Source organism: Falco punctatus (assembly GCF_963210335.1).
Source record: "Falco punctatus genome assembly, chromosome: 19".
Lineage (NCBI taxonomy): Eukaryota > Metazoa > Chordata > Aves > Falconiformes > Falconidae > Falco > Falco punctatus.
Genome location: NC_137599.1, coordinates 1,826,474 through 1,837,593, shown reverse-complemented (window position 1 = coordinate 1,837,593; position 11,120 = coordinate 1,826,474). Strand labels below are relative to the sequence as shown.

Sequence of the window (11,120 nt, the reverse complement as noted above, 5' to 3'; positions counted from 1 at the left end):
TGGTGCAGTGTGCGGGGGGGGGGGAGGGGTGGCCTGCGGCGTGAGCCGCTGCGCCGGGAAAGGGGGTGGGGGACGTGGCAGGCGAGGGACCCTCTGCATCACCCGGCGGATGTCAGGACCCCCAGCGCCCCCGGGGACCTGCAGAGCTCCCCAGCCGCCCCGCGGACCTGCAGGGCCTCCCTTGGGGCCTGCGCACCCCCCAACCCGGGAGCCTGCAGGGCCCCCCCGGGGACCTGTGCATCTCCCTCAGCACCACCCGGGGGCTTGCAGAGCCCCCCAGCCCCCTCGGGGACCTGCAGGGCCCCCCAGCCTCCCCGTGGACCTGCAGGGCCCTCTAGGAGCCCAGCTTGGCTCTGGGTACAGCAGCAATGGGGGCCTGATGCCTTGGCACTGCAGCAGCACTGGGGGCTGTGGGTGGGGGGCTCAGGGGGCTTGGGGGGCTCCGAGGCCCCATGGGACAGCCCCCCCATACCACGCTGCAGCAGCTCTGGGGATGCAGCACTGACCCCCTCAAGCCAACCTAAACCAACCCACGTTCATCCCCAAAACCCCTTCCCTTGAAATTCCGCCTCGGGCAGCCCCAAGGCCACTCCCAGGGATGCTCAGCACCTGCCCACAGCTGCAGGATGAGGCCTTGGTCCATCTTGCTTACCCAAAGACAAACCCACATGAGGGTGCAAAGCCCAGGGTGGCCCCAGGGGAGTGGGGGGCTTGTTGGGAGGCTCTGGGCTGGGCTGGCGGCACCTGGCTGGGCTCCCAGTTTGCTGTGGGGACTGTTGATCTTGGCGATGGGGAAGCGTTGCTCCATCGGACAGCTGGTTAATGTGTAGTGACGGCTCTGCTGCGCCTGAGACCGTTGATCCCAGCCCACGCTGTTATCTGTGCTGGAGGCAGTGGGGAGAGCCGGGAGTGGCCCTCCGGAGCTGTGCTGGGGGGTACAGGGGGAGCCGGGCATGTGGAGGGGGGGCGGTTGCATCTGCAGCAGTGGCGGTGGCTCTGGAAGTCTGTGATGCTCATAAGGGGGCCAAAATGGGAGAGGGGGGATCCTCCCCGCTGCACCCCTGGCAGGAGCACTGGAGCCTGTTTCCCTGCTGGAAAACAGGGCTGAAGCCCCAGGGCCACCGAGCCGGTCCCAGGGCAGTTGGGGCTGAGTCACCAGCCCCAGCACCCCATGGCCCTGGCACTTTCCCACGGCTCAGGACTCGTGGGACTGGATTTTCCCAGCCCAGCTGGCTTTCCCAGCTGCTGAGCTGCCCTGCGATGCCGTCTCAGCTGGTTTAGCCACCATGGGCAGCCGTTTCAGGGGGCCACAACCTCACCGTGGGGGGCTGCTGGGGACCACGGCCCCGGAGCATCCCTGCCACTGTGGTTCAGGCCAGGGCTCGCCCAGCAGCAGTGACCTCTGGAGATGCCGCTTGACGGTGCCACCAACCCACGTGTGACCTTCCCTTTGCAAAACCATCGCGCAGGGATTTGCCTCATGGGAGAGCAGGACCAGGGCTGGGATTTGGAGTGAGCATCAGCAGAAGTGGGATGTGCTCAGCACCCGCCCAAAGCTGAGCTGTCCCTGCCAGCCCCAGGCAGGGGCTCGGCCACATTTGCCTCCATCCTGGTGCAACTCACCCCAGGCAGGTGGCGAGGCAGGAGGGCGATGGGCAGCCCTGCACGCACACATCCCCATGCAGCGAGAGGGGGAAATGATGTAAAACACTTCCCAACCTCCTGGGAACAGCAGAGCAAGAGGCCCCAGGAGCCACTTTGCAGCTTCCAGTGCTGTTGTCCCTTGTGCTCCCGAATACCAGAGATTCCTGCCCTAAGCCGCCGGCCCAGACCTGTGAGGCAGGATTAGCCGGTGCCCTCCGGCTGCTCCCACTCCCGGCAAAAACTCCAGCAAAAGAGAGAAGAAAAGCCTCTCTGGGGACCATTCTTTTTCTTTTCTTCACCCCTCCTTCCCCCCCCCCCCCCTTGTTTTCCTAATTAAAATGGTGCACTGGCAGCGGTTGGTGGCTGCAGAGTCTCTGGGCTAATTACAGCTCCTGGCTCCCACCCCATCCATGTGTCCCCAGGCCCTCCCCAGTCTGGCACTGCAGGAGAACCCGGTTTGGTCAGGACACGGCGGAGGAGGTGGCTTCCCCCCGGCTTTCTCGGTGGAGGCTCCCCCTTTCTTCCTTTCTTTCTTGCTGGATTCTTGCTGACAGCAGCATCTGTCATCTAACAATATCTCAAGCGCGGACCAGCAGCCGCAGAAGGCACCCGGAGCGTTTTGCCAAGCGCCAGCCCTTGCGGCCGGTGGGACCACCGAGCCCCCTCGCTGCCCCCAGCACCGGGCGCACACCAGGAGGGCACCCAACACCCCACACAGCCAGCGGGGACAGGAATTAAAGCTCAGAGGAGACAATCCCCTGGCCACCCTCCTGCACTGCGAGCAGCTCTGCTCCAGGAATAGGTTTATCCTGCCCCTGACCTTGCTGCCCGCCCGGTGGCTCTGCCGGGGAGAGCCCCCCGTGGCCACCGGCTGTGCCCGGGCATGGAAAGCGGGAGCAAGGCGGGAGGTGAACGGCTTTTTGCTCCAGCAGGGCTCCCAGCATGGCTGGGCTTCTTGCCACGGTGGCTTCAGAGTATCCCCAGGGTGGCACGGCCCGGCTGAGCTCTGCCCCATCCAACCTGGCTGCAAACCACGCATGGAGGGTCCCCCCAGTGTGGGCTGAACCGTGGGGTCCCCGTTTTAGACCTTCCCTCACTGCGGGGTGACGGGACTTTCGCCCCAGCATCCCGCCAGCATCACAGGCATGAGCTCGCCGCAGCAACCGCAAAACTTTCTCCATCCCTACGTCCCAGCACCGATGTGTTCCCCCCGCAGAGCCAACACCCCACGGCTGGTCTGTGTGTCCCACGGGGCTTCGTGCCCTACCAAGGCACTGGGAGGGGACAGCGGCAGGAGCAAGGGGAGGGCGGCAGCTGCCTGAACCCCCCGCGTGGCTCCGGCTGTTTCCTTGTCTCCCTTTCCCTCCTCCGGGCTCTGCAGCACAATGCGGCCCCGCAGAAGCCCCAGCTGAACCCAGGCTCATCACCCATTTGTTTTTTATAACAACGCGCTAAGAGCGGTCTGTACTTTCTCTGCACTGTTCTGGGTCTCAGCAAATCCCTCTCTTGCTTGGCGCTAACTCGTGTTTTAAACAGCAAGGTACCACTTTTAGAAAAAATAAAGTCTCTTTGGGGAGTTGGGGCAGGGGGGAGAAAAAAAAAGGAGCAATCACAGCCTGTAGCGGTGGAAGGTGACGAATGATCCCTCCTGCCTCTGCGAGCTGCATGTCCTTCTTGAAACGAGGGAGGCTGTGGCACACATGGATGCAGGGTGCGTCCCTTCGGGGGTCCAGGATTGAGCCAGGTCCGTGCCCGGCACCACACAGAGCCAGGCAGGAGGCAGCAACTGAGTTGCCAGATCTCACATTGCCGTGGCAGATCCCAGGGCAGAGAGCAGGGCTGGATGCAGGGAAAGCCACTGTGGCCGCCAGCTCCCCTCTTCCAGAGGAATTCAGTTTTTTCGCCCTTTTTTTTTTCCCCCCCCATATAAAGTCTTTATGAAGCATTTTTAAACTTCCTGCTGGTGTTTGTCACAAACCCAAACAGCCATCCGACATCACCCACTTGGGACATTTATTACCCTGTAAATACTCTGGCTGTATTGTGTACATCACTTTTTAAGACAGATTCCTTACATAGCATCTTCCACAAGCCTCAGTGATGCTCCGCAGCACGGGGACCCCAGGGTACCCCAGGGTGGGCTGCTTGGCCATGGGAAATGGCAGAGAAACCCCATCCTGCTCATGCGCTTCCAAGGTTTTTTGGCTGAGGAGAACACCAGCCTGGCCAGGAAGGTTCTACTGGGAGCCCCACAACACCCAGGTTGCACCTTGGTGCTGCAGTTCATGCACGGGGAGGAGGAGGAAGGTGGCTGTTAGCCTGGAGTAGGGAGAAAAGCAACGCCACGCAGCTGTCCGGGCAGGTGAAGCAAGCCTGGAGAAGAGGACACCTTGTCTCTACTCCACATCCGCACGTTGTTGTATCTTTACTGCAAATTCTGGGAGGTTTCAGCTGATCCCATGATTTTTTAAGGCTGGAGGTTAGCGATACCCCACGCTCTGTGCGCAGCGGCTGCCTTACCTGGAGCTGGGGAGCACAGGTGTGACCAAAGCCAGGGAGAAAGGGACCCGTGTCCTCCAGATCCAAGGGCCAGATGCTGCACGGTGCCCAGCGGGTGCTCCCAGGACGGGACAGGGTGATGGGCAAGCTGGGAAAAACCCGGTGCGCACACAGGGCACTTGCCAGGTGCTCAGCACTAAGGAAAATTAAAAAAAAACCAACCATACAGAATGAGAGAGCTGTTTAGGTTGGGAAAGACCTTGGAGATCATCAAGTCCAGCTACTCTCCCAGCACTGCCCAGCCCATTCCCAAACCGCGGCGCTCCGCTCCGCATCCACCCGGTTTTTAAACACCTCCAGGGATGGCGACTCCACTGCCTCCCTGGGCAGCTGGTGCCAGGGCTTGGCAGTCCTTTCCATGAAAAAAAAAATAAATTTTTTTTCCTAATATCTGATATAAACCTCCCGTGGTGTGATGCGAGGCCGTTTCCTCATCATGTTGCTTGTTATCGGGGTGAAGAGACAGACACCCCCCCCTGCCCACAGTCCCCCACACCAAGGGTGGCCAGGAGCCAGCGGCAGTGCCTGGGATGTGCCGGAATTCCGCACGTGCAGCCCTGGCACCGCCGGAGCTGCCACCGGCACGATGGCACCCAGTGGCAATGGCATATCCCGGAGGACACGGGGCCAAGCAGCCTCCGAGGGCCTCCCAGCCCTGGCTGCACCCATGGGTGCTGCGTGAGGCCCGGGGCGGGAGGGGGGGGGGGGGGCTGCCCTGCTGTGCCCCGGGCCTGAGCGAGGGTCCTGGCTCTGGGATGGACCCCCCCAGCGTGGGGCACCGGGAGCACCCCATTAAGGGTGCAAGCTCCCGTTAACGGGGTGCACCATGCCAGCCCCCCCCGGGCAGAGGGGCCCCTGTTACCGGGGTGCACAGTGCCAGCCCCCCGTGGCCCGGTACACCGTGCCCACCCCCTCTGCAACACGTGCACCAGGAGCCCCCATTACCGGGGTGCACCCTGCTGTGACCTCCCAGGCCTGGTGCCCCGTTACTGGGGTGCGGGTGCCAAGACCTCCCCCAGCTGGGGTACCCGTTACCGGGGTGCACCGTGCCAGCCCCCCCCGGGCCGAGTGACCCCCGTTACGGGGGTGCACCGTGCCAGCCCCCGCCCGCGGGTGCCCCGTTACTGGAGCGCACGGTATGACACGACACACTCTCAATGACACCAGCCTCCCCCCCCCCGCCGCCGCCCCGGGGCCCCGTTCGGTGCACGCGCCCAGGCGCCGCGCTCTCCCCGCTCCCCGCACCACCGGGCGCGCGGGGCGGGGCGGGGCGCACGCGCAGTCCCCCGCGCCGCTTACGCAACGCGCTCGCGCCGCTCTCTACGTGCGCGGCCGCGTGGCGCCGCCGCCGCGCGCACGCGCACGCGCCGTTCCTCCTCTCTCTTCCCCCCCCCCCCCCCCCCCCCTCACCGGCCACCTCGTGCCGGGAGCGCGCGCGCGCCCCCGCCCCTCCCTCCTCCTCCTCCGCCGCCGCCGCCGCCGCTGCCGCCGCTCGCCCGCCCGCTCTCTCGGTGTGCCGGTGCAGGGCCGCCGCGCCGCCGGCAGGAAACCTTCCCGCTCCCGCCCCTCGCCGCTCCCTCCCCCGCCGCCCCGCCGCGGGGGGGCGCAGCCCCGCACCCCCTGCCGCCGCCCCGCCATGCCGGAGAAGCGGCCCTTCGAGCGGCTGCCCGCCGACGTGTCCCCCCTCAACTACGGACTCTGCCTCAAGCCCGACCTCATCGACTTCACCTTCGAGGGCAAGCTGGAGGCCGCCGTGCAGGTAGGGCCCCGGCCCGGCCCCTCAGCCCGCGCCGCCCGCTGCCGGGCCCTGAGGGAGCCCCACCGGGCCCTGAGGGAGCCCCTTACCTCAGCCCGCTCCGCTCGCCGCCGGGCCCCGAGGGAGCCACCCCCCCGCCCCCCCCCCCGAGGGAGCCGCCCCCCCCCCCCCCCCCCCCGAGGGGAGCCCCCTATCCCCCCGAGGGAGCCCACACACACACACACACTGAGGGACTTCCCCCCACCCCACGCACTGAGGGACACACACACACACACTGAGGGGACCCCCCCCCCACACACACACTGAGGGGACCCCCCACACACACACACACTGAGGGGACACCCCCCCCACACACACACTGAGGGGACACCCCCCCCACACACACACTGAGGGGACCCCCCCACACACACACACTCTGAGGGACACCCCCCCCCCCACGCACTGAGGGACCCCCCCACACACACACACACGCACTGAGGGACCCCCCCCCCACACACACACGCACTGAGGGACCCCCCCCCCCCCCAGACACACACTGAGGGGACACCCCACCCCCCCAGACACACACTGAGGGGACCCCCCCCCCCCCCCCAGACACACACTGAGGGGACCCCCCCCCCCCCAGACACACACTGAGGGGACACCCCCCCCCCAGACACACACTGAGGGGACACCCCCCCCCCCCAGACACACACTGAGGGGACACCCCCCCCACACACACACACACTGAGGGACCCACACACACACACTGAGGGACCCCCCCCACACACACACTGAGGGACCCCCCACACACACGCACTGAGGGACCCCCCACACACACGCACTGAGGGACACCCCCCCCCACACACACACGCACTGAGGGAACCCCCCCCCCCCACACGCACTGAGGGACCCCCCCCCACACACACACACACACTGAGGGACCCCCCCCCTCACACACACACACACACTGAGGGACCCCCCCCCCTCACACACACACACACTGAGGGACCCCCCGCCCCCCACTGAGGGAGCCCCTTCCCTCAGCCCGCGCCGCCCGCCGCCGAGCCCGCCCCCCGAGGGAGCCCGATCCCCCTCATTCCCTGTCCCCTCCTGTCCGCCAGGCCCTGAGCGCCCCCCGCCCACGCCAGCCCGCCGGGGCCAGGCCCTCGGCGCGGTGGAGCCGGCCAGGCAGGTGCAGGGAGGCCGCTGGGAGCCGGGCGCCCCCCCCCCGCCGCGGTCTCCGCCCTCCCTTCCCATTCAGGCTATACATCTGTACGTATACATCCCCCCCGGGCCGGGGCCGGGCAGTGGGGAGGGGGAGAGGGCAGCTCGCGGGCCGCGCCCTGCCCCGCTCCGGCCCCCAGGAGCCGCGGGAGCGGCCTGGGAAGGGCCGGGGGCCTCGCCCCGCCGCCGCAGGCCCCGCCGCTCCCCCTGGGGCTGCGCCGGGGGTGCCCGGGCCGCCCCCCGCCCGGACGGCCCCGTTAGCCGAAGTCTGTATGTAGGTTAAGCACGGAGCCGTCTGGAGGCACGGGTAGCTGCCTCGTTGGGATCCCCGGCTTCCCCCAGAGCCCCAGCGAGCACCCTGTTCCTGATTCCAGCCTCCAGCATGCTGCTTTTATCCATACCCAGCCACTCAGGTGGCTCGGGATTTTGCTGGAAAGGCAAACTACCCCAAATACAATTAAATGAGGATTCCCCCCCGTGTAGTACCGTAAGCTGGTAGGCCTCAGTGTCATGAAAAGCTTCAAATCAGTGAAGCAAGAGACTCTTGGAGTGTTGCACACCCTTCCCACTGCTAAGGGGTGTACAAACTTAAAACACCAGGTCTTCTGCCCTTTCCGAAAGGCAAAAGCTTCCCCATGTTCGTGCTTCAAAGCCAGAATGTTTGATGAAAGCCCTGAAGTCCCATAGTCATTCTCAGGCTGCTCTGCCAAGATCTCCTAAATTTGCTTTCACGGTTTTCGTTGTGCCGTGGTTTGAAAGAGATAGGGAATTGTAAGGGCTTCCCGGGCTTCTTCCTTAAAATGGGATGACTGTATTGAGAGCTCAAAAATGTTTGAGGGAGATTTTGAATGCTGAGATGTGTACAGATTGAAATTCTGGTCTAAAGAGGTGGTTAAAACCTGCTTTGAAAATGAGGTAAGATCAGGGTGCTAACACTGCTGAATCTGAAGCACAGGAGCAGACAGCAGCGAGTCCCTCACTGGGCATCTGGTGTCTGTGGAAGCTGGGGAGGGCAAAAGGCTGTGGATGATAGTGAACCTTGTGACTTTTGGGACCTGGAGGAAGATGACCGAGATGAGTAAGTTTGTGTCATGTGGAAGAAATACTGAAAACGTAAATTGCCTTGTGGATTTTGTTGTAGCTCAAGTCCTCGGGCTGCTGCTGTCTTTGGGGTCTCAGCCTGACAGTGCATCAGCCTGGCTGAAAATGCTAGCTTGAGAAATTCCCAATCTCTTCCATTAGTCCTAGCCACCTATTCCTGTCTTCGCACCCAAGTTGCTGGTCCTCAGTCCTGTTACAGCTGTGGGGCTGTGCTGTAAATGGGATCACTGAAATCATCCAGGTTAAAAATAACACTCGGGGGGAGGGGAGCGGTGGCTTTTTAAGCCAGCATTGCTGCTGAGGAGAGAGTAGTATTGAACAGCAGCCTTGAGGTTAAATCGAGTAACAACGAGCATTTGGAGGCTTCTTGTGGAGCTGGTACTCGGTTTGCAGATACTAGTCCTGTGGAGGTGTTTTTAATATTGTTTGCTGTTCAGGGGATTGCTCAATGAATTCCTAGAGCAATGGATACCACCTGACAATGCGAAATCCTGGACTTTCCTACCAGCTGAGGGCATGTGTTAAGGAAGAACACTGATCTGTCAGGTTCAAGGTTGTAAAAAAACTCTTGTTCACATTGTGGTGAGCTGATCTGATGTTCCCAGGGTAGAGAGAATTAAAAAAAATGTAGGGCGAGGTTTTTAAAACATATCTAAAGTATCTATGTTTGTTTTTAAATAACTTCTACCAACCATAGACTGAAAAATCATGAGGCCACATCCCAGCTGCATGCAAGCAAGTACAGGAGAGGTGCAGGAAGGTGTGTGGGGTGAGTGTTCTCATGCTTGTCTCAAGTTAGAAATCTGGAGAAGTTTACTGTGGCTGCCAGTGTCCAAAGCATGCTAAAGGCACATTCCAGAAAATTAGAGGGTGGCTATTCTGCACCTTAATGGAGAGAAGAATAACCAGCTTGCCTACAGTACTAGGTAGACAGGATACTTTTTGGACAAGGGAATGGCTTATCTAGCAGAAAACTAGTAAATGTTAGCATATTCTTATTGAGCTGGAATTAAATCCAGAAAATAAATCATTTGTGTGCTTTTAGATCCGGTTGGTTAATTAAGGACCTGTTGGCCATTTCTGCTAGCACCTTGTAATAAGGTGGAGTGCAGCTCATCAGAGGCATTCTGTTTTCAGCACATGTGAGAGCTTTGGCATGCATTGTACAGTCATCGAGGTGAAAGTGATTTTATTTTAAGACAATTTGAATTTTCCAGATTTTGGGTAGGGAAATGCATGCACTGCCTCCTCTGGAAGATCCAGGTATTGCTTTTTATAACCAATCAAGAATTATTAGTCCCTCTGCTCCATTCCAGTATAATAATGGCTGGGCAAGCGATAATCCGCACCAAGTACTTAAATCAGTGATGCTTTCTGACCTGTGGTGTGAGTACTTGAACTCTGACACCGGAATAAATAATGATTAATCACAGAATTAGGAAAACTTTTCATTATGTACATCAAAAGTATTTGTTTGCTTTCTTATTTTGCATCTTTAATAGCAAACTGGAGTTAGCGAAGGCTGTGATATTTAGTCAAGGTATTGCAAATAAACCCTTGATCAGTCAGTTTGTGTTTCTCACTCTCAGCCATTAAATAGGATTTGGCAGCCCTCTGTGTAGAATTTTGGTGAGGCTTTTGACTTGAGCACCAAGGCCTGAAGAAATTTTAAGGAACCTTCCAGTCTTGCCTTTGGGGCAGTACACTTGTGTTGGCTTTTGTAAGTATAAATAACTTAACAAAACATTTTGTCTTTATGCCACAATAAAGAATGTTATGCTTATATAGCAGCTTCAAATAAGCTTCAGAGGATAAAACCTTTTATGATTCAAGAGATGAGGCTGTTGCTTCGGTGTCAGCAGTGACCAGGTTGATTTCAAAGCCTTAAAAAGAAATGTTACGTGTTTGTGGTTTATTGTGGCACTTCTGGTTTTCAGGTTAGGGAATTGGCCCCTCTGTCTAGTATTTGTTGTTCCTTGATAAAGGAACGATACTGAATCTTCTGTCTTAATAGTGCAATTTCAGAGCCTTTTGAAACCACGCTTGTTATGTATCTGGTAACCTGCGTATTAAGTTAGGTCCAGTTACTCAAGACTTTTAAATGATGTAAATTATTGTCATATAAATATTTTTGAAGTCTGTAGAGTTGTGTAACAATCATGCAAACTGATAGTATATAACTGCCATTTTTCACGATTAAAAACCCCAAAAGTCCTTAAATGAACTATTTCACAAAGAACCCTTATCACAACTAGGACAAAACGTGGTTGTGGGAGAATTGGATACTACATGTCAGTAGCAGATCGGGAGCTGAAAGAGTTGCCTGCTCCCAATCCTGTGTTCACTCTGCCAGTTATGTCATATTCTAGCATTTAAAACTGTTGATTTGTTGGGTGTGTGTGGATGTTTCTGAATGAGCACAATTCAGATTATTTTTTTTAAAATAGTTCATCCACTTTATTCTTCTGTTAGCTTGAGATTTAATTATTATAACCCGGATTCTCAGGGTCTGGTTATCAGTGCAGTGCACTCATATTACTCAGTGTCTAGGTCAACTTTTTTTCCATTCTGTTTTTGACTCCTGGGAGGCCTAATGGAGGGCTGGAACAAAGAGGGGATGTGGGGCTGTTCATGTTCTTCAGCATCGTGCTGGAAAGGCAAACATGAGTAACTAGCAACAGAAACAATCATTTGGCTCCCAAAGTTCAACGGTTCTTTTAAGCTTCTAAATGAATGTTTTTAGCGCTGTTGCGGCTCCAAACGATCACCTGTCCAGCACAGGGTGTAGTGCTGCAGAGTTTCAGGAAGGTGCATGGCTGTCTTCTAACTTCCTGGTATTTACCTCTAGGTAAAC

General features: G+C 58.7%; 1 protein-coding gene across 1 annotated transcript in view; it reads left to right on the top strand.

Annotated features, from left to right (window-relative positions):
• Positions 1–5,625: 5,625 nt before the first annotated feature.
• Positions 5,626–11,120, top strand: part of NPEPPS (aminopeptidase puromycin sensitive) — a 40,063-nt gene continuing 34,568 nt past the window's right edge. Inside the window, exon 1 of the mRNA XM_080369667.1 lies at positions 5,626–5,962. Coding sequence (XP_080225793.1) covers positions 5,840–5,962 — 123 coding nt within the window. The 5' untranslated portion in view covers positions 5,626–5,839. The remainder of the gene's footprint in view (positions 5,963–11,120) is intronic.